This window comes from Rhinoraja longicauda, chromosome 7 (genome assembly GCF_053455715.1).
Source record: "Rhinoraja longicauda isolate Sanriku21f chromosome 7, sRhiLon1.1, whole genome shotgun sequence".
Classification (NCBI taxonomy): domain Eukaryota; kingdom Metazoa; phylum Chordata; class Chondrichthyes; order Rajiformes; family Arhynchobatidae; genus Rhinoraja; species Rhinoraja longicauda.
The window spans coordinates 4650594-4674150 of NC_135959.1; the positions used below are offsets into that span (position 1 = coordinate 4650594).

A 23557-nucleotide genomic window follows, 5' to 3' on the forward strand; every position below is an offset into this window, starting at 1 on the left:
GTGTACTGGTGTGTTGGCCACGTTGTCAACGCCTCTGTTGTAACAAAGAATCCACCCTGGGATCCGTAAACACACCCTGCCCGAGAACAGTCAGTGCAGCACAATAAACGGCAAGACTTGCCGGATGACTCAGACGACTTGGCCGGGAGCAGACTAACAGGATTCCCGAGGGTTCAAACGCAAAAGACCGAACAGAACAGCACTAGGAACAGGCACTTCGGCCCACACTACTTGTACACTTTACACATCTAGACTTTCCAGCGTGGAAACGGGCCCTTCGGCCCACTGGGACCGTGCCGACCAGCCATCCCCGTACACTACCACACCATTCCACACACCGAGGACAACTTACAATGTTACCCAATTAATCCACAAACCTGTGCCTCTTTAGAGTGTGGGAGGAAACGAGTAGGATGACCTATAATGAGCATTTACAGGCACCGGGCCTGTACTCGCTGGAGTTTAGAAGAATGAGGAGGGGGGGGGGGATTAGTGAAAGACGTGGATAGAGTGGATGTGGAGAGGGTGTTTTCACTAGTGGGAGAGTCTAGGACTAGAGGTCACACACAGCCTCTAGAATTAAAGGGTGTTCTCTCAGGAAGGAGACAAGGAAAACATTCTTTAGTCAGAGGGTGGTGAATCTGCGGAATTCATTGCCACAGAAGACTGGTTAACACGCAACAGAAACAGAACTCAGAGAGTTGCAAATCTGTGGAATTCTCTGCCTCAGAAGGCAGTGGAGGCCAATTCTTTGGATGCTTTCAAGAGAGAGCTAGATAGAGCTCTTAATGACAGCGGGGACAGGGGGTATGGGAAGAGGGCAGGAACGGGGTACTGATTGTGGATGATCAGGCATGATCACGTTGAATGGCGGTGCTGGCTCGAAGGGCCGAATGGCCTCCTCCTGCACCTATTTTCTATGTTTCTATTTATGTACAGTACAGAGTTGTGGGATTATTGGCTTGGTATAAATGTAAATTGTCCCCAGTGTGCGTAGGGTGGTGTTAGTGTGCGGGGATCGCTGGTCGGCGCGGTCTCGGTGGGCCGGAAGGCCTGTTTCCGTGCTGTATCTGTAAACTAAAAACCAGAGCAAACTTACCGGTGGGCGTTTCCATTGCACGTTGGACAACAGCGCGGTCGTGCAGAACAAGGATTCCTCGCTGGCGAGGAACTGGGGATCCTCGAAGAGTTGTTTGCGTTGCTGGCATTCCTTCTTCAGGGCGGAGAACTCCTGGTTGGCGTAAGGCTTCACCGGGTCAAACATCCTTCACCTGCCGACAACAGCAACGCAGCACACCGTGAGGAGTGGTCCCTACGCATCCCAACATCCCCTCCAGTCCCTGCCCACCGACACCTCAGGTTGCCAACTTTCTCACTCCCGAATAAGGGACAAAAGGTGTAGTCACCACCCCGCGTGACCTCACCCAGCCAGCGGCCACGTGCTCCCGCTCTACCAATGGTGGCCGCCCGGGCCAGGAGGCAGGTTGCTACGTAACCTCCGTTAGGCGGTGCCCAGGCCTCCGGGCCTACACTGTCGGGCATAGAGTGGCCCCCGGGCCTACAGTGTCCGGGCCTACAGCGGCACCCGGGCCTACAGTGTTCGGGCCTACAGTGGACCCCGGGCCTACAGTGTCCGGGCCTTCAGCGGCCCCCGGGCCTACAGTGTCCAGTCCTACAGCGGCCCCCGGGCCTACAGTGTCTGGGCCTACAGTGGGCCAAGGGCGGTCCATACGGGACAAACCAATTTAGCCCAATATACGGGATGTCCCAGCTAATAAGGGACAGTTGGCAACCCTACTCCTTGCTGACCTCCACTCCCCACTTTCTTCACTCCCTTCCCACCTCCATCCAAAACACCCCATACGGTCTTCGGCGCATGGAATCATCACCAACATAAAATCACTTGAGGAGTAGATCAGGTAGACGCACAGAGCCTCTTGCCCAGAGCAGGGGGGTTGAGGGTGGTACAGCGCCGGAGACCCAGGTTCGATCCCGACCACGGGCGCTGTCTGTACAGAGTTTGTACGTTCTCCCCGTGACCTGCGTGGGTTTTCTCCGGGCGAATTGATTGTTATCACAGATAGTCTTTCCGATGACTGGATAGCACGCAACAAAACAAAGCTTTTCACTGTACCTCGGTACAGGTGACAATAATAAACAAAACTAATCTCACGTTCTTAAGTCCGTGTGATAGGAGCAGAATTTAGTCTACTCCGCCATTCAATCATGGCTGATCTGTCTCTCTCTCTCAACCCCATTCTCCTGCCTTCTCCCCATAACCTCTGACACCCCGTACTAATCAAGAATCTATCTATCTCTGCATTAAAAATATCCATTGATTTGTACACGTAACATTACACTAAACGCTAGGGGCATTTTTTGAAAAACAATTTTACCAAAGCCAATGAATTAAGTAAGGTTGTGCAGGAAGGAACTGCAGATGCTGGTTTAAACCGAAGATAGACGCAAAACGCTGGAGGAACTCAGCGGGTCAGGCGGCATCTCCAGAGAGAAGGAAGGGGTGACGTTTCGGGTCGAGACCCTCCTTCAGAAGGCTCCTTTGTCTCCATCCCAGTTCTGAGGAAGGGTCTTCAACCCGAAACGTTGACACGACATCTCTTCCCGCAGATGCCGCCTGACCTGCTGTGTGTTTCAGGCGTTTCAATAGACAATAGGTGCAGGAGGAGGCCATTCGGCCCTTCGAGCCAGCACCGCCATTCAATGTGATCATGGCTGATCATTCTCAATCAGTACCCCGTTCCTGCCTTCTCCCTATACCCCGTGACTCCGCTATCCTTAAGAGCTCTATCTAGCTCTCTCTTGAATGCATTCAGAGAATTGGCCTCCACTGCCTTCTGAGGCAGAGAATTCCACAGATTCACAACTCTCTGAGTTGCCTGTTAATAAATCGGCTGTAACATGATCCTGCCGAAAGTATGTGCTTTTACTTCTTTCGAGGGAGACTCTGGGCCAAGAATTGAATTAGTGTTCCACTTAAAGCCTCTTGCAGGGCACGTGCTTGCATTAATGGACAGCCACTGTGGAGATGTCATGGACTAATTGGAAATATTGATCCACTTCCCCAGTAGCCGAACCCAGTAGCTGAAACCCCCGATCCTTCTGACTACCCATTAGTCTGATTTAGAATTTAGAGATATGTTAGAGATTTCAGTGGCGCACGGTGGCGCAGCGGTAGAATTGCTGCCTCACAGCGCCAAAGACCCGAGTTTGATCCTGGCTACGGCAGCTTCTCATGACGTTTGTACGTTCTCCCCGTGACCTGCACGGGTTTTCTCCAGGATCTCCGGTTTCAATAGACAACAGGTGCAGGAGGAGGCCATTCGGCTCTTCGAGCCAGCACCGCCATTCAACGTGATCATGGCTGATCATTCACAATCAGTACCCCGTTCCTGCCCTCGCCCCATACCCCCTGACTCCGCTATCCTTAAGAGCATCTAGCTCTCTCTTGAAAGCACCCAGAGAATTGGCCTCCACTGCCTTCTGAGGCAGAGAGTTCCACAGATTTACAACTCTCTGAGTGAAAAGGTTTTTCCTCATCTCCGTTCTAAATGGCCTACCTCTTATTCTTAAACTGTGGCCCCTGGTTCTGGACTCCCCCAACATTGGGAACACGTTTCCTGCCTCCAGCGTGTCCAATCCCTTAATAATCTTATATGTTTCGATAAGATCCCCTCTCATCATTCTAAATTCCAGTGTATACAAGCCTAGTCGCTCCAGTCTTTCAACATAGGACAGTCCCGCCATTCCGGGAATTAACCTAGTAAACCTACGCTGCACGCCCTCAATAGCAAGAATATCCTTCCTCAAATTTGGAGACCAAAACTGCACACAGTACTCCAGGTGCGGTCTCACTAGGGCCCTGTACAACTGCAGAAGGGCCTCTTTGCTCCTATACTCAACCCCTCTTGTCATAAAGGCCAACATGCCACTAGCTTTCTTCACTGCCTGCTGCACCTGCATGCTAACTGTAAGTGACCGATGATACTCCAAAGGCGTACATGTCTTTAAGGTTAATTGGCTTCTGTAAAAATGATAAATTGTCCCTGGTGTGTTTAGGACAGCGTTAGTGTGCGGGGATCGCTGGTCGGCGCGGACTCGTTGGGCCGATGGGCCTGTTTCCACGCTGTATTTCTAAACTAAACATATCACAGCGCAGAAACAAGCCATTCATCACACAGTCTGTGTCGACCAGAGATCACTCCTACACCAACACTGTCTTACACACTTTCCCTTTTATCCTCTCTCTGTCCACTGTGGACGGTTCAATTCTTTTTTTTTAAATATTTATTTTTATTGAAGGAAAGATACAATACGAATGACTTAATGCATTACATTCCCCTCCATTTTGTTTTTTTATATATAACAACAAAAATAACCCCCACCCACCCTCCCAGGACACCCCTTTGTAGCTGATGTGTTCACAATGCTTCATGCAGGTACAGCAGGCAGTGAAGAAAGCCAATGGAATGTTGGCCTTCATAACAAGAGGAGTTGAGTGTAGGAGCAAAGAGGTCCTTCTGCAGTTGTACCGGGCCCTAGTGAGACCGCACCTGGAGTACTGTGTGCAGTTTTGGTCTCCAAATCTGAGGAAGGATATTCTTGCTATTGAGGGCGTGCAGCGTAGGTTCACTAGGTTAATTCCCGGAATGGCGGGTCAGTCATATGTTGAAAGACTGGAGCGACTAGGCTTATATACACTGGAATTTAGAAGGATGAGAGGAGATCTTATCGAAACGTATAAGATTATTAAGGGGTTGGACACGTTAGAGGCAGAGAACATGTTCCCAATGTTGGGGGAGTCCAGAACCAGGGGCCACAGTTTAAGAATAAGGGGTAGGCCATTTAGAACTGAGATGAGGAAAAACTTTTTCAGTCAGAGAGTTGTGAATCTGTGGAATTCTCTGCCTCAGAAGGCAGTGGAGGCCAATTCTCTGAATGCATTCAAGAGAGGGCTGGATAGAGCTCTTAAGGATAGCGGAGTCAGGGGGTATGGGGAGAAGGCAGGAACGGGGTACTGATTGAGAATGATCAGCCATGATCACATTGAATGGCGGTGCTGGCTCGAAGGGCCGAATGGCCTCCTCCTGCACCTATTGTCTATTGTCTATATCACAAATACAAATGCACAATTTGACAGCAAAACCTCTCCATACTTCCAAGGCTCAGGCCTATACATATCTTCAACATGCCAGATGGTTCAGGATACACTCATTCATTATGCATCAGCCACCCTGTGAGGTAATCGGCAATTGTGTAAACAAAAATAAGTAATAACTAAAAGTAAAACATAATCAAAGGCAGATCCTAAACTACAATCAAGTGCCCTCAGTCAATGGGTAGTTCTTTTAGTCTCTCAAAGTATGACAGAAAAGGTTCCCATTTTGAATAAAACTTTTTCACAGACCCCCTCGGTGTAAATTTGATCTTTTCTAGTTTTAGAAAAAACATCACATTTATTGGATGGCTCAATTCTAATCATGTATTGTCTTTCTGCTGACTGGATAGCATGGTCACGGTGGCGCGGCGGTAGAGTTGCCGTCTTACAGCGAATGCAGCGCCGGAGACCCGGGTTCCATCCCGACCACGGGCGCCGTCTGTACGGAGTTCGCACGTTCTCCCCGTGACCTGCGTGGGTTTTCTCCGAGATCTTCGGTTTCCTCCCACACTCCAAAGACGTGCAGGTATCATATCATCATATCATATATATACAGCCGGAAACAGGCCTTTTCGGCCCTCCAAGTCCGTGCCGCCCAGCGATCCCCATACATTAACACTATCCTACACCCACTAGGGACAATTTTTTAAAAACTTTTACCCAGCCAATTAACCTACATACCTGTACGTCTTTGGAGTGTGGGAGGAAACCGAAGATCTCGGAGAAAACCCACGCAGGTCACGGGGAGAACGTACAAACTCCTTACAGTGCAGCACCCGTAGTCAGGATCGAACCTGAGTCTCCGGCGCTGCATTCGCTGTAAAGCAGCAACTCTACCGCTGCGCTACCGTGCCGCCCTAGTAGGTTAATTGGCTAGATAAATGTAAAAATTGGCCCTAATGCGTGTAGGATAGTGATAACTTGTGGGGATCGCTGGTCGGCGCGGACCCAGTGGGCCGAAGGGCCTGTTTCCGCGCTGTATATGTAAACTAAACTAAACCTTTCCAATCCATGCACCTGTCTAAATGTCTTTTAGATACTGTTATAGTCCCTGCCTCAACTCCTTCATCTGGCAGCTCGTTCCATACACCCGCCACCCTCCGTGTGGAAAGGTTACCCCTCAGGTTCCTATTAAATCTTTCCCCCGCTCACCTTAAACCTAAGCCACCTGGTTCTCGATTCTATCATATGAGGAAAAGATTGGAAAGACTGGGCTCGTATTCACTGGAATTTAGAAGGATGAGAGGGATGAAGGATGCAGAGAGTAGTGCGTTCGGCAGAACGCACCATGGGAACTACACTCATCCCCCTGCAAGACCTATACATCAGGAGGTGCAGATCCAGAGCAAGCAAGATCATGAGGGACCCCTACCACCCCAGTAACGGACTGTTCCAGATGCTACGATCAGGCAAACGCCTCCGCTGTCACGCTGCGAAAACGGAGAGGATGAGACGGAGCTTCTTCCCACAGGCCATCAGGACTGTCAACTTTTATAACCCCAGAGACTAAATTTTTGTCGACACTAATAGTAACTTATTAACTTTATTTATATGCTGTAACTGTAATTCTTTTTTGTGCACAACCCGCAGGCATTGCCACTTTCATTTCACTGCACATCGTGTATGTGTATGTGACAAATAAATTTGACTTGACTTGACTTGACTTGGGGATCTTATAGAGACATATCAAATTATTAAGGGATTTGACAAGCTAGATGCAGGAAACATGTTCCCGATGTTGGGGGGAGTCCAGAACCAGGGGTCACACAGTCCAAGAATAAAGGGGAGGCCATTCAGAACTGCAATGAGGAAAAACTTTTTCACCCAGAGGGTTGCGAATTTGTGGAATTCTCTGCCACAGAAGGCAGTGGAGGACAATTCACTGGATGAATTTAAAAGAGAGTTAGATAGAGCTCTAGGGGCTAGCGGAATCAAGGGGTATGGGGAGAAGGCAGGCACGGGTTACTGATTGTGGACGATCAGCCATGATCACAATGGTTGGCGGTGCTGGCTCGAAGGGCCAAATGGTCTCCACCTGCACCTATGTTTCTATGTTTCTATTCCCCTACTCTGGGTAAAAGACAATGTGCATTCCCCCCTCATGATTTTAGACACCGTTATAAGATCACTCCACAACCTGTTGCACTCCAAAGAATAAAGTCCTAAAGGAATAAAGGGTGTGTTACGACATAGTGATTTTCGTTTCGTTTATTGTCCCATGAACGAGGTATGGTGAAAAGGTTTTTTGTATTTGTTAATTTCTTGTATATTTTCCTTTGTATATTTTATGACCTCTAGTTTAGTTCAGAGATACAGAGTTTAGTGGAAACAGGCCCTTCGTATAGCGTGGACGGCTCGATTGTAATCATAGAGTCATAGATTGATACAGTGAAGAAACAGGCCCTTCAGCCCAACTCGCCCAACAATGTCCCAGCTACACTAGTCCCACTTGCCTGCACTTGGTCCAAAACGCTCCAAACCTGTCCCATCCATGTACCTGTCCAACTGTTTCTTAAACAATGGGATAGTCCCAGCCTCAACTACCTCCTCAGGCAGCTTGTTCCATACACCCACCACCCTCTGTGTGAAAAAGTTACCCCTCGGATTCCTATTAAATCTTTTCCCCTTCACCTTAAACGTACGTCCTCTGGTCCTCGATTCCCCTACTCTGGGTAAGAGACTCTGTGCATCTACCCGATCTATTCCCCTCATGATTTTGTACACCTCTAGAAGATTCCCCCTTAATCCTCCTACACTCCATGGAATAGAGACCCAGCCTACTCAACCTCTCCCTCTATAGATCACACCCTCTAGTCCTGGCAACATCCTCGTAAAAAGGATCTATCATTTACAGACTTTCCGCTGACAGGTTAGCACGCAACAAAAAAGCTTTTCACTGTACCTCGGTGAAGGTGAGAATAAACTAAACTAAACGATGTTCTGAGAGATGATGGGAGGGGAAAGCTGTGTGGCACCAGGAAACATTTTCAGATGATTTTACAGGGTGGTTTTAGTTTCGTTTCGTTTAGTGGCACAGCGTGGAATGGGCCTTTCGGCCTACCGAGTCCATGCCGACCAACCATCCCCACACACTAACACTATCCTACACGCACACACGCACACACTAAGGATAATTAACAATTTGCCAAGCCAATTAACCGAGAAACCTGCACATTTTTGGTGTGTGGGAAGAAACCGGAGATCCCGGGGAAAAACCCACGAGGGTCACGGGGAGAACGTACAAACTCCGTACAGACAGCGCCCGTAGTCAGGATCGAACCCGGGTCTTTGGCATAAATCCAAAATCGGACAAGAGTGAGTTAAATATCGCTTTTTTTTTTTTTAAACCAAAAATAATTTACGATTTACAAAATCGACTATTTACAAAAATACACACAAAAATGTAAACAAATCCACCATCATTAAACAAAATAGACAAACATTCTAAATATTAGATAACTATTTCCCCATCCTTATTGAGGATACATTCCACAATTCTCTGGATGCATTCAAGAGAGAGCTCGATCGAGCTCTTAATGATAGTGGAGTCAGGGGGTATGGGGAGAAGGCAGGAACGGGGTACTGATTGTGAATGAGCAGCCATGATCACATTGAATGGTGGTGCTGGCTCGAAGGGCTGAATGGCCTACTCCTGCACCTATTGTCTATTGACAGCTCGTAGTCCATTCCTATTACCGCCCGGGCAGGGCGTAACCCCAGGGAAAGGGGCAGACAGCCAGCAGGCTTGGGCAGAGCCCTCTTCCGCCTGGCGCCGTGACTCGCGGATGGCAAGCTTGGCCGATATAGCCCTCGGGGCTAACGGAATCAAGGGATATGGGGAGGAGAAAGCAGGAACGGGGCACTGATTTCGAATGATCAGCCGTGATCATACTGAATGGCGGTGCTGGCTCGAAGGGCCGAATGGCCTACTCCTGCGCCTATTGTCTAAGTTTCCATGACAGGAAGAATTATTTACAAGGCACTACATGGGTGGGACGGGCAGCAAACACATCAGTCACTACAGGCTGCCCAACACTCCAGGAAAGCACACACAATAAACCATTTATTTGGTTCATTTTATGTATAAAGGGTTGGAATGAAAAGTGGGCAAGTTAGGTGTGTTGAACTTGTTGGGCTCGTTGGTCTAGGGGTATGGTTCTCGCTTGGGGTGCGAGAGGTCCCGGGTTCAAATCCCAGACGAGCCCTTATATTACCGATGCAGCGGTCGTGTTGCTGCCTTTACAGTGCTCGTATCTGCAGTCCCCATAATTGAAAACATCTGCCTTCCCAATATTACCTAGGGTTCATATTCACAAAATGCTGGAGCGGGTCAGGCAGCATCTCAGGAGAGAAGGAATGGGTGACGTTTCGGGTCGAGACCCTTCTTCAGACTGATGTCAGGGGGGCGGGACAAAGGAAGGATATAGGTGGAGACAGGAAGATAGAGGGAGATCTGGGAAGGGGGAGGGGAAGAGAGGGACAGAGGAACTATCTAAAGTTGGAGAAGTCGATGTTCATACCACTGGGCTGCAAGCTGCCCAGGCGAAATATGAGGTGCTGTTCCTCCAATTTCCGGTGGGCCTCACTATGGCACTGGAGGAGGCCCATGACAGAAAGGTCAGACTGGGAGTGGGAGGAGGAGTTGAAGTGCTCGGCCACCGGGGAGACCAGTTTGGCCAACGCGGACCGAGCGCAGGTGTTGAGCGAAGCGATCGCCGAGCCTGCGCTTGGTTTCGCCGATGTAAATAAGTTGACATCTGGAGCAGCGGATGCGATAGATGAGCCTGGGGTTCAGTCAACACAAGGAGCAGGTTAAAATCCCAAGCATTAAAAACATTAGCTTGCAGCTGCAAATGGGTGTAATAATTCCCGGTTCTATCCTTGCAGTGGAAGAGGAAGCAGAGCTGGACACAAAACGCTGGAGTAACTCAGCGGGACAGGCAACACCTCTGGAGAGAAGGAACGGCTGTCATTTTGGGTCGAGACCCAAGAGTCTGAAGAAGGGTCTCGACCCGAAACGTCGCCCATTCCTTCTCTCCAGAGACGCTGCCTGACCCGACCCGCTGAGTTACTCCAGCATTTTGTGTCTATCTCCGGTGTAAACCAGCATCTGCAGTTCCTTCATACACAACAGGCAGACCTAATTGGAAGTCTTCCAGGAAACATTTCCATTGTGCAACATTTAGCTGGCTTGGTTGTTGACATTTTGGAACCCATTGAAATAGTTTTGAAATAACTCTGATGAAGAATCCAGGAATGTAACATTCCTTGTAGGGACTTTAAGTTTCGGTCTATAAAATTTGAGGGTTTTAAATTCAAATGTTTAAATGAAGCTATAAAAAAAACAACGTTGCAGTTGCGATAGTGAGCAGAAAAATAACTGGATTCACTCACGGCCTCTTGGCATTTACTTCCCTACCTGCTGACAGTTTGGTTTGGTCTAGCGCGGAAACAGGCCCTTCGGCCCACCCAGTCCGTGCCCACCAGCGATCCCCGCACACTTACAATTTACAATTTTACCGAAGCCAATTAACCGACAGACCTGCACGTCTTTGGAGTGTGGGAGGAAACCGGAGCACCCGGACTAAACTCATGTAGGTCATGGGGGAAAACGTACAAACTCCGCACAGACAAGCCCCCGTAGTCAGGATGGAACTCGGGTCTCTGGCGCCGTGAGGCAGCAACTCTACCGCTGTGCCACAGTGCCCAAACACCAAACTCAATACAATAGACAATAGGTGCAGGATGAGGCCATTCGGCTCTTCGAGCCAGCACCGCCATTCAATGTGATCATGGCTGATCATTCCCAATCAGTACCCCGTTTTGCATGCATCTGTCACATAGGGGTGCCAACTATCTCACTCCCAAATAAGGGACAAGGTGACGTCATCGCCACGCGCCACCTCACCCAGCCAACGGCCACGTTCTCCTGCTCCACCAATGGCGGCCGCCCGGGCCGGGAGGAGGGTTGCTATGCAACCTCAGTTAGGCGGCGCCCAGGCCTCCGGGCCTACACTGTCCGGACCTACGATGTCCAGACCCACACTGCCCGGGCCTACAGCGCCCCACAGGCCTAATACGGGACAAGGGCTGTCACGTACAGGACAAACAAATTTAGCCCAAAATACTGGATGTCCTGGCTAATACGGGACAGTTGGCAACCCTAAACTGTCACATCATGGCAGACAGCGAGTTCTTAGTCTACAAGGACAGGGCAAGATCGGGCACTTCCCAGCGGTGGTCAGGCAACTGAACTAGCCTACCAGCAACTAGGGAGCGGTCCTGAGCCACAATCTACCTCATTGAAGACCATCAACTATCTTTCGTATAAGAAAATAACTGCAGATGCTGGTACAAATCGATTTATTCACAAAATGCTGGAGTAACTCAGCAGGTCAGGCAGCATCTCGGGAGAGAAGGAATGGGTGACGTTTCGGGTCGAGACTATCTTTTGTCGGACTTTACTGGACATTATCTCGCACTAAATTTATTCCCTTTTATTTTGCCGCCCATTTTAAGCCAGAAATGCACTCTAATTAAAATAAATTGAAGCTTCTTTTAAAAAACTAAGAAATAAAAAGAGGCACTTTCCAGACATCCTGGAACCAAGCAGAGATTTCCTGGAGCATTATCCCCTCCTCTGATTAAACTCTTAATGAGAGAACAGAATTGTTAATTAAAAGTCAGGCAGAAGAACTTACTTTAAAAATAGAAAGTATAACTGGTCATCTTACTGGTCATCAACTGGTATAACAATTACAGCACGGAAACAGGCCCGTTCGGCCCTACCAGTCCAGCAACTAGGGAGCGTGCATATTGGACATGCCGTACAGTTAGTATGGGGGTTGCTACCTGAAGAATAATGGTCACAATACTCTATGATGACCCTTCTGCAAAAGAACTGAGATTAGGGGCGGTCACGGTGGCGCAGCGGTAGAGTTGCTGCCTTACAGCGAATGCAGCGCCGGAGACCCGGGTTCCATCCCGACTACGGGTGCTGTCTGTGCGGAGTTTGTTCGTTCTCCCCGTGACCTGCAAGGGTTTTCTCCGAGGTCTTTGGTTTCCTCCCACACTCCAAAGAGGTGCAGGTATGTAGGTCGATTGGCTGGGTATAAATGTAAAAATTGAGTGGGTGTAGCAGAGCATTCATGTGCGGGGATCGCAGGTCGGCGCGGACCCGGTGGGCCCCTTAATCCCGTATCCGGTTGCTGTAGACTAGTTTAGTTTAGAGATAGTTGAGGTGCAGATTTCTTAGCCTAAAAGGAAGTGACAGGATCAGGCACTAATTCACATTCTCTTCCCAACTGAACCTTCCAACCAACATCTAGAGAGTGGTCCTCACCTCCCAACTACCTCATTAAAAATAGTCCGAGGGTCTTCAATCAGACTTCACTGCACTTCATCTTGCATTAAACATTATTCCCTTTATCCCGTATCTTTATGCAATGGACGACTCGATTGTAATCACGTTATAGTCTTTCCAGTGAGTGGGTAGCACGCAATAAAGAGCTTTACACCGTATCTCAGTACCATTGACAATAGGGTTGCCAACGTTCTCACTCCCAAATAAGGGACAAGGTGACGTCACAAGGCGCCCAGACCCGCCTAACGGAGGTTGCTTAGCAACCCGCCTCCCGACTCGGGCGCCACTGTCCGGACCTACAACGTCCAGGGCCTACGACGTCCGGGGCCTACGACGTCCGGGGCTTAATACGGGTCAAGGGCGGTCCCGTACGGGACAAACCAATTCAGACCAAAATACGGGATGTCCTGGTGGGACAGTTGGCAACCCTGTGACAATAAACGAAACTATTAAACATTATGTTATTCCGTAACAGAAAATAGCAAGAGATTGAGAGTTTAGTTTAGTTTAGAGATACACCACCGAATCAGGCCCTTCTCCAGGTGCTCTGGTTTCCTCCCACACTCTAAAGATGTGTAGGTTTGGCTTCGGTGAAAATTGTAAATTGTCCCTTATTGTGTGTGAGACAGTGCTCGTGTACAGGGCGTTTGGTGGTCAGTGTGGACTCGGTGGGCCGAAGGGCCTGTTTCCACGCTGTATCTCTAAAGTCTAAAGGAACCTGGGGGGACAACTCTTTTACACAGAGGGTGGTGGGTGCATGGAACAAGCTGCCAGAGGAGGTGGCTGAGGTTGGGACTATCACAATGTTTCAGAAACATTTAGAAAAGTACATGGATAAGATACGTTTAAGATCATAAGTGATAGGAGCAGAATTAGGCCATTTGGCCCATCGAGTCTACTCCGCTATTCAATCATGGCTGATCTATCTCCCCCCCCTAACCCCATTCCCCTGCCTTCATCCCCATAACCCCTGACACCCGAACTAATCCCATACTTAGAGGAATATGTGCCAAACACAGGCAGGTGGGACCAGTGTGGATGGGGCATGTTGGTCGGCGTGGACAAGTTGGGTCGAAGGGCCTGTTTTCACACTGTGTTACTCTTATATTGGCGAGACCAAAGTCAGACTCGGCGATCGTTTCGCTCAACACCTTGGCTCAGTCCGCCTTAACCAACCCGATCTCCCGGTGGCTGAGCACATCAACTCCCCCTCCCACTCTGACCTTTCTGTCCTGGGCCTCCTCCATTGTCAGAGTGAGGCCCTGCGCAAATTGGAGGAACAGCACCTCATATTTCGCTTGGGCAGTTTACATGCTAGCGGTATGAACATTGACTTCTCTAACTTCAGATAGCTCCTCTGTCCCCCTCTACCCCTCCCCCTTCGCAGTTCTCCCCACTGTCTCCCCGTCTCCGACTATATCTTATCTTTGTCCCGCCCTCTCCCCTGACATCAGTCTGAAGAAGGGTCTCGACCCGAAACGTCACCCATTCCTTCTCCCGAGAAGCCGCCCGTCCCGCTGAGTTACTCCAGCATCTTGTGCCTACACTCTATATGACTCAATAAGTTCAACCTGTTAGCGTAGCTTGCCAAAAGAGCAGGCAGTAGAACTGCAAGGCTTGCATTCACTGGGGTTTAGAAGGATGAGAGGGGATCTTATAGAAACATATATAAAATTATAAAAAGGACTGGACAAGCCAGATGCAAGAAAAATATTCCCAATGTCGGGCGAGTCCAGAACCAGGGGCCACACAGTCTTAGAATAAAGGGGAGGCCATTTAAAACTGAGGTGAGAAGAAACTTTTTCCACCCAGAGAGTTGTGAATTTGTGGAGTTCTCTGCCACAGAGGGCAGTGGAGGCCAAATCACTGGGTGGATTTAAGAGAGAGTTAGATAGAGCTCTAGGGGCTAGTGGAATCAAGGGGAGAAGGCAGGCACGGGTTACTGATTGTGGACGATCAGCCATGATCACAATGAATGGCGGTGCTGGCTCGAAGGGCCAAATTGCCTCCTCCTGCACCTTTTTTTCTATGTTTCTATGTTTTCTAGAACCAGCGTGGACTCGATGGGCTGAAGGGCCTGTTTCCATGCTGTGTTGTTTCTGTGCTTGGAGTGGGCTTCTTCTTCTTATCGTGTCCACATCACGAGATGAGAAATTGTCCAGCCCGAGCTGAACACACTGGTGACTCACACAGTGCTTACTCAAGTGGATTTAGGGCTGGGCCGGCAATGATTGCCAGAGTCCCCGATCAAGTCTATATTAACTTCACTCTTCCTTCTCTGCAAGCAACAGCCACCAGCCACACAGGGAGTAGGGATTAACACTCACTTGTTACACCTTGTCTTATCTGATTCGGAAACTCGCTTACAGTTAACAGTACACCGAGAAGAGTTTAACTCCTCGGTGTGACATTGTGCTCTTGTGATTGACGCAGTTAGGGCAGCAACATAGTCCTCAGTTTGAAGAAGGGTCTCGACCCGAAACGTCGCCCATTCCTTCTCTCCTGAGATGCTGCCTGAGTTACTCCAGCATTTTGTGAATAAATACCTCCGATTTGTACCAGCATCTGCAGTTATTGTCTTATACAAGAACACAAAGGGTCCAAATGGTTGAAACACAGACAACAGGCCATTCGGCCCCTCGAGCCAGCACCGCCATTCAATATGATCACGGCAGGCCACCCAAAAATCAGTACCCCGTTCCTGCTTTCTCCCCCTATTCCTTTGATTCCGTTAGCCCTAAGAGCTCCATCTAAGATATATCTAATAGAGTTACAGAGTCACAGAGTGATACGGTGTGAAAACAGGCCCTTCGGCCCAACTTGCCCACACCGGCCAACATGTCCCAGCTACACTAGTACCACCTGCCTGCGTTTGGTACATATCCCTCCAAACCAGTCCTATCCATGTTTCTGTCTTAACTGTTTCTAAAAACGTTGTGATAGTCCCAGCCTCAACTACCTCCTCTGGCAGCTTGTTCCATACACCCACCACCCTCTGTGTTACCCCCTCGGTTTCCAATTAAATCTTTTCCCCTTCACCTTGGACCTGTGTCCTCTGGTCCTCGATTCCCCTACTCTGGGTAAAAGACACATATACCTATACACATACACAAAATGCTGGAGTAACTCAGCAGGTCAGGCAGCATCTAGGTGAGAGGGAATGGGTGACGTTTCGGGTCGAGACCCTTCTTCAGACTGAAGAAGGGTCTCCACCCAAAACGTCACCCATTCCCACTCTCCTAGATGCTGCCTGACCTGCTGAGTTACTCCAGCATTTTGTGATACCTTCGATTTGTACCAGCATCTGCAGTTATTTTCCTACATACACATACATATAGACTATAGACAATAGGTGCAGGAGGAGACCATTCGGCCCTTTGAGCCAGCACCGCCATTCAACGTGATCATGGCTGATCATTCTCAATCAGTACCCCGTTCCTGCCTTCTCCCCATACCCCCTGACTCCGCTATCCTTAAGAGCTCTATCTAGCTCTCTCTTGAATGCATCCAGAGAATTGGCCTCCACTGCCTTCTGAGGCAGAGAAGTCCACAGATTCACAACTCTCTGACTGAAAAAGTTTTTCCTCATCTCCGTTCTAAATGGCCTACCCCTTATTCTTAAACTGTGGCCCCTTGTTCTGGACTCCCCCCAACATTGGGAACATGGTTCCTGCCTTGAACGTGTCCAACCCCTTAATAATCTTATACGTTTCGATAAGATCACCTCCCATCCTTCTAAATTCCAGTGTATACAAGCCTAGTCGCTCCAGTCTTTCAACATACGACAGTCCCGCCATTCCGGGAATTATCCTAGTGAACCTACGCTGCACGCCCTCAATAGCAAGAATATCCTTCCTCAAATACACATACTATACACGTACACAACCTATCTCCCTCTATCTTCCTGTCTCCACCTATATCCTTCCTTTATCCCGCCCCCCCCCTGACATCAGTCTGAGGAAGGGTCTCGACCCGAAACATCACCCATTCCTTCTCTCCTGAGATGCTGCCTGACCTGCTGAGTTACTCCAGCATTTTGTGAATAAATACCTTCGATTTGCACCAGCATCTGCAGTTCTTTTCTCATACACATACACATCTGAGAGCTTCATGTTCCCAGGTGTTAATATTACCAATGATCTGTTGCAGACAAACCCCATTGACGTGACGGACGAGAAGGCACACGGACTCCTGTACTTCCTTAGAAGGCTTAGGAGGTTAGGCATGTCCCCTGAAGAGAAAATCCTGACAAACTTCCTTGCTTCTGCAAGTAAGAATCTCAGAGCTGCGTAAAGCACTGTCGATGTGTCTCCACTCACTCTTAGAAACCTCCTCCACAGATGCACGCTGTCCACATTGCATCGCAGCCTGGTCTGGGAACACCTCTGCCCAAGGCCGCAAGAGATTGCAGAGAGTTGTGGACGTAGCCCAGTCCATCGCACAGACCACACTCCCCCACCATCGACTCCATCTACACTTCACGCTGCCTCGGAAGAGCAGCCAACGACTTGTCCCACCCCCGGTCGGTCGTTCCTGCTTCTCCCCGCTCCCGTCCGGCAGAAGGTACAGTAGCTTGAAAGCGCGCACCGCCAGACTCAGGAACAGCTTCTTCCCCTCCGTTATCAGGCTTCTGAACGGTCCTTCCATAAGCCCAATAATAACACTGCTGCGCTGGTCAAGAAGGCACAGCAACGACTGTTCTACCTGAGAACACTGAAGAAGTCTGGTCTACCCCAACAGCTGCTGACGACCTTCTACCGCTGCACCATAGAGAGCATCCTAACGCATGGCATCCCTGTGTGGTACCTCAGCTGCACGGAGGCAGAGAGGAAAGCTCTTCAGCGGGTAGTCCATAGAGCTCAGAGGACCATCGGAACACAGCTACCAGCCTTGGAGGGCATCTACAACACACGATGCCTCAGAAAAGCCACCAGCATCCACAAAGACTCTTCACACCCCTGCAACAGTCTGTTCGAATTCCTTCCATCGGGCAGACGATACAAGGCCTTCTACGCCCGCACTTCCAGACTCAGGAACAGCTTCATCCCCAGGGCCATAGCTGCTATGAACCGGTCCTGCTGAGCCGGATGGTCACATCGCACAGTGAACCGGCACAGATCTACTTGCACTTTATTCTGTCTTAAAACTGTTACAATTTGTTTCGTTGGGTTGTTGTTTAAATTAATACTGACTAGCTAATTAAATTATTGCATCGTATGGGAGGCGCATTCCCAATCTCGTTGTAGCCCTGTACAATGACATTAAAGATATATTGTATTGTATTGTATTGTAGGGCACTGTCCGATTCACCTCTGCCCCATTGCGGACATTGGACTTTGTCTCTGGAACTGATGCGCTACAGTGCTGAGAACTATATTCTGCACCCTGTATTTTCCCCTTTGCTCTACCTATTATACTTGAGTTTGACTTGATTGTATTTATTCAGAGCAAGAAAGCACACCAATGCCCCTACATCCTTAAAGGCTTCGCAAGTTCAGCATGTCCCCGACAACTCTCACCAACTTCCACAGCATTTTATCGGGATGCATCACATGTTTGGGAACGGCTCCATCCAAGACCCGCAAGAAACCGCAGCGAATTGTGGACGCAGCCCAGACCATCGCACAAAACCAACCTCCCTTCCATTGATTCCATCTACACCTCACGATGCCTCGGCAAGGCCAGCAGCATCATCAAGGACCAGTCTCAGCCCAGCCACTCTCCCATCAGGCAAGAGATACGGAAGTTTTAAAACGCAAACCTCCAGATTACAATCGAGCCGTTCACAGTGTACTGATACAGGGTGAAGGGAATAACATTTAGTGCCAGATAAAGTCCAGTAAAGCCCGATTAAAGATAGTCCGAGGGTCCCCAATGAGGTTGACAGTAGGTCAGGATCGCTCTTTAGTTGGTGATAGGATGATTCAGTTGCCTGATAACAGCCGGGAAGAAACTGTCCCTGAATCTGGAGGTGTGCGTTTTCACACTTCTGTACCTCTTGCCCCGATGGGAGAGGGGAGAAGAGGGAGTGGCCGGGGTGAGACTGGTCCTTGATTATGCTGCAGGCCTTGCCGAGGCAGCGCGAGGTGTAGATGGATTTATTATCTTCCACTCTGGTCTCTTGAATGAGAGAGAATATGTGCAGGAGGAGGCCATTTAGCCCTTCGAGCCAGCACCGCCATTCATTGTGGTTATGGCTGATCATCCACAATCAGTAACCCGTGCCTGCCTTCTCCCCATATCCCTTGATTCCACAAGCCCCTAGAGCTCTATCTAACTCTCTTTTAAATTCATCCAGTGCATTGGCCTCCACTGCCCTCTGTGGCAGAGAATTCCAAAAAATTAACAACTCTCTGGGTGAAAAAGTTTATTTCTCACCTCAGTTTTAAATGGCCTCCCCTTTATTCTTAGACTGTGTGGCCCCTGGTTCTGGACTCCCCAAACATTAGGAACATTTTTCCTGCATCTAGCTTGCCCAGTCCTTTTATAATTTTGTACGCATCCTTAAGATCCCCTCTCATCCTTCTAAATTTCAGTGAACACAAGCCCAGTCTTTCCAATCTTTCCTCATATGACAGTCCCGCCATCCCGGGGATTAACCTGGTGAAACTACGCTGCACTGCCTCAATAGCAAGGACGTCCTTCCACATATTAGGAGACCAAAACTGCACAAAATACTCCAGGTGTGGTCTCACCAGGGCCCTGTACAACTGCAGAAGGACTTCTTTACTCCTGTACTCAAATCCTCTCGTTACGAGGGCCAACGTGGCCATTAGCTTTCTTCATGTTGGCTGTTGGACAGGTGATAACGAGTGCTTACAAACAAACGACAGTGAAACTAAGCGGGACAACAATGAAACGAGGCTATTGAGGGCGTGCAGCGTAGGTTCACTAGGTTAATTCCCGGAATGGCGGGACTGTCATATGTGGAAAGACTGGAGCGACTAGGCTTGTGTACACTGGAATTTAGAAGGATGAGAGGGGATCTTATCGAAACGTATAAGATTATTAAGGGGTTGGACACGCTAGAGGCAGGAAACATGTTCCCAATGTTGGGGTGAGTCCAGAACAAGGGGCCACAGCTTAAGAATAAGGGGTAGGCCATTTAGAACGGAGATGAGGAAAAACTTTTTCAGTCAGAGAGTTGTGAATCTGTGGAATTCTCTGCCTCAGAAGGCAGCGGAGGCCAATTCTCCGAATGCATTCAAGAGAGAGCTGGATAGAGCTCTTAAGGATAGCGGAGTATAAGAAAATAACTGCAGATGCTGGTACAAATTGAAGGTATTTATTCACAAAATGCTGGAGTAACTCAGCAGGTCAGGCAGCATCTCAGGAGAGAAGGAATGGGTGATAGCGGAGTCAGGGGGTATGGGGAGAAAGGCAGGAACGGGGTACTGATTGAGAATGATCAGCCATGATCACATTGAATGGCGGTGTTGGCTCGAAGGGCCGAATACTCCTGCACCTATTGTCTATTGTCTATTGAGGCGACGTTTCTGGTCGAGGCCCTTCTTCAGACTGAGAGTCAGGGGAAAACATTACTGTCTCAGTCTTTGATGTGGAGAGAAAACCAGGAAATGACAGGCCTCTCACTCAGGAACCGAGTCGGACTGAGAACCAGGGTAAGTGGCTATTACACAGCGTGTTTGGGTCATCCGGTAATCGGTCGGTGCCTTGGAAAAATAAAAGGTCTCAAGTCAACGGCTGTTCTTTCCTGTCTGGAGTTGGCTAAGACTGTGATTAGGTGCCTACTGCAAGGCAAGGTCATTAATTACAACAGATCCATTAACTGAGGCTCTCTTCCCCTCAGTTGGATTTTTTTTGTTTCAGTTTTAGTCTGCGAGGTGAAGCGTGGAAACAGGCCCTTTGTCAAAACTGGCAGCAGGCGAGAGAAGGGTCTCGACCCTGAAACGTCACCCATCCCTTCTATCCAGAGATGCTGCCTGTCCCGCTGAGTTACTCCAGCATTTCGTGCCTACCAGCATCTGCAGTTCCTTCCGACACCTTTGTTCCCCCGAGTTTGTACCGACCAGAGATCAACAATACACTTAGGGACAGTATAAGAAGATAACTGCAGATGCTGGTACAAATCGAAGGTATTTATTCACAAAATGCTAGAGTAACTCAGCAGGTCAGGCAGCATCTCGGGGAGAAGGAATGGGTGACGTTTCGGGTCGAGACCCTTCCTCAGACTGATGTCAGGGGGGGCGGGATAAAGGAAGGATATAGGTGGAGACAGAAAGATAGAGGGAGATAGGTTCAGACTGAGAGACAGTTTCTTCCCGGCTGTTATCAGGCAACTGAACCATCCTACTACAACCAGAGAGCAGTGCTGAACTACTATCTACCACATTGGAGACCGTCAGATCGGACTTTACCTTGTTGTGCTAAACGCTATACCCTTTATCCTGTACACTGTGGACGGCTCGATTGCAATCACATATTGTCTTCCCGCTGACTGAGCGACACGCAACAAAAGCTTTTCACTGTACCGATGTTGGGGAAGTCCAAAACCAGGGGTCACAGCTTAAGGATAAGGGGGAAGTCTTTTAGGACCGAGATGAGAAAACATTTCTTCATACGGAGAGTGGTGAGTCTGTGGAATTCTCTGCCACAGAAGGTAGTTGAGGCCAGTTCATTGGCTATATTTAAGAGGGAGTTAGATGTGGCCCTTGTGGCTAAAGGGATCAGGGGGTATGGAGAGAAGGCAGGTATGGGATACTGAGTTGGATGATCAGCCATGATCATATTGAATGGCGGGGCAGGCTCGAAGGGCCGAATGGCCTACTCCTGCACCTATTTTCTATGTTTCTATGTTTCTATGGGCCACAAGACTTTAATAAGTCCAGCTTATTTTCTTGTGCTGCATGGAAATAAATTCACAAGTAAATGTACTGTTGCTAATGCCTCTGGAGCCAAGACATTTAGTGCTTCAATCAGATTGGCATTTTGCCACAGAAGCATCAGATGTTTAATACAACAAATGTTCTCTATAACATTGGAGACACAAGGAGCTGCAGATGCTGGAGACTTGAGCAAAACACAAATTGTTTAGTTTAGAGATACAGCGCGGAAACAGGCCCTTCGGCCCCCGGAGTCTGTGCCGACCAGCGATCCCCGCGTGCACTAGCACTATCCTACACACACACCCGGGACAATTTTACCAAGGCAATTAAACTACAAACCTGTACGTCTTTGGAGTGCGGGAGGAAACCGAAGATCTCGGAGAAAACTCACAGGGGTCACGGGGAGAACGTGCAAACTCCGCACAGACAGCGCCCGTAGTCGGGATCGAACCCGGGTCTCCGGCGCTGTGAGGACGCGACTCTACCGCTGCGCTGCCGTGCCACAGGAGGGACTCAACGGGTCAGGCAGCATCTGTGGAGGGGGATGGACAGGCAACCTTCCCCAGGATTGAATGTGGGAGCGGGGAGAAAGCTGGAAGAGAGAGGTGGGGCGGGACAATGCCTGGGCGAGCGACAGGAAAGAAAACTGCAGAAGCTGGTTTAAATCCAAGGTAGGCACAAGATGCTGGAGTAACTCAGCGGGTCAGCCAGCATCTCTGGAGAGAAGGAATGGGTGACGTTTCGGGTCGAGACCCTTCTTCAGACTGATCATCCAGAGATGCTGCCTGACCCGCTGAGTTACTCCAGCATCTTGTGCCTACCTGGAGAGTGATAGGTGGATACAGGCGAGGGGGGGGGGGGGTGAGATTGGCAGATGGGTGGAGACGAAAAGGAGATTACTGTTCCAAGGTGCTTGCAGGTAACATGAGCCAAAGGAATATCGATGCCAAGTTGCTACAAGGATGTGATAGGCCTGGTGACCAAAGGTATGTGGAGACAGGTGGGGTTTCAAGGAGTGTCTCGAAGCAAGGGCAGAGCATGACGGAAGTAGGACATAGATGCATAGGAACATAGATGCAGGTGGAGGCCATTCGGCCCTTCAGGCCAGCACCGCCATTCATAGTGATCATGGCCGATCTTCCACAATCAGTGCCCCGTTCCTGCTGTCTCCCCATATCCCTTGATTCCACTAGCCCCTAGAGCTCTATCAAACTCTCTTTTAAATTCATCCAGTGAATTGGCCTCCACTGCCTTCTGAGGCAGAGAATTCCACAGATTCACAACTCTCTGAGTGAAAAAGTTTTTCCTCATCTCAGTTCCAAACGGCCTACCCCTTATTCTTAAACTGTGGCCCCTTGTTCTGGACTCCCCCAACATTGAGAACATGTTTCCTGCCTCTAACGTGTCCAACCCCTTAATAATCTTATACATTTCGATAAGATCCCCTCTCATCCTTCTAAATAATACAAAGACAATAGGTGCAGGAGGAGGCCATTCGGCCCTTCGAGCCAGCACCGCCATTCAATGCGATCATGGCTGATCATCCACAATCAGTACCCCGTTCCTGCCTTCTCCCCATACCCCTTGATTCCGCTAACCCTGAGAGCTCTATCTAGCTCTCTTTTGAATACACCCAGTGAATCGGCCTCCACTGCCTTCTGAGGCAGAGAATTCCACAAATTCACAACTCTCTGGGTGAATTTCTTTTTCCTCATCTCCGTTCTAAATGGCCTACCCCTTATTCTTAAACTGTGGCCCCTTGTTCTGGACTCCCCCAACATCGGGAATATGTTTCCTGCATGTCTTAATCTGCTGTGCGATTCAAAACACACACACACAGACCACAGTCCAAACCACAAATCCACAGAGCGTCAGGGGTTACGGGGAGAAGGCAGGAGAACGGGGCAAGGAGAGAGAGATAGATCAGCCATGATCGAATGGCAGAGTAGACTTGATGGGCCGAATGGCCTAATTCTGTTCCTATGTCTAATGGACAGTAGTTCTGGCACAACAGTGCCACCAAATTATTTAGCCATTAATTTAATAATAAGCGTGTAAATACAATGCGAGGGAAATTAAAAATGAAACATATGCCGATACATTCATGAGATTAAAATGAGTCACAGAGTGACACAGCGTGGAGACAGGCCTTTCGGCCCAACTTCCCCACAC

At 49.1% G+C, this 23557-nt stretch overlaps 1 protein-coding gene and 1 non-coding gene across 2 annotated transcripts in view; one reads left to right on the forward strand and one right to left on the reverse strand.

The window, feature by feature from the left end:
- The window catches only part of capn5a (calpain 5a), a 67100-nt gene that overhangs the window by 40951 nt on the left and 2592 nt on the right, over positions 1-23557 (reverse strand). Inside the window, 1 exon segment of the mRNA XM_078402952.1 lies at positions 1086-1271. Coding sequence (XP_078259078.1) covers positions 1086-1264 — 179 coding nt within the window. The 5' untranslated portion in view covers positions 1265-1271.
- Positions 9310-9381, forward strand: trnap-ggg (transfer RNA proline (anticodon GGG)). The gene has a single exon. It is a non-coding gene; the product is annotated as a tRNA-Pro (tRNA).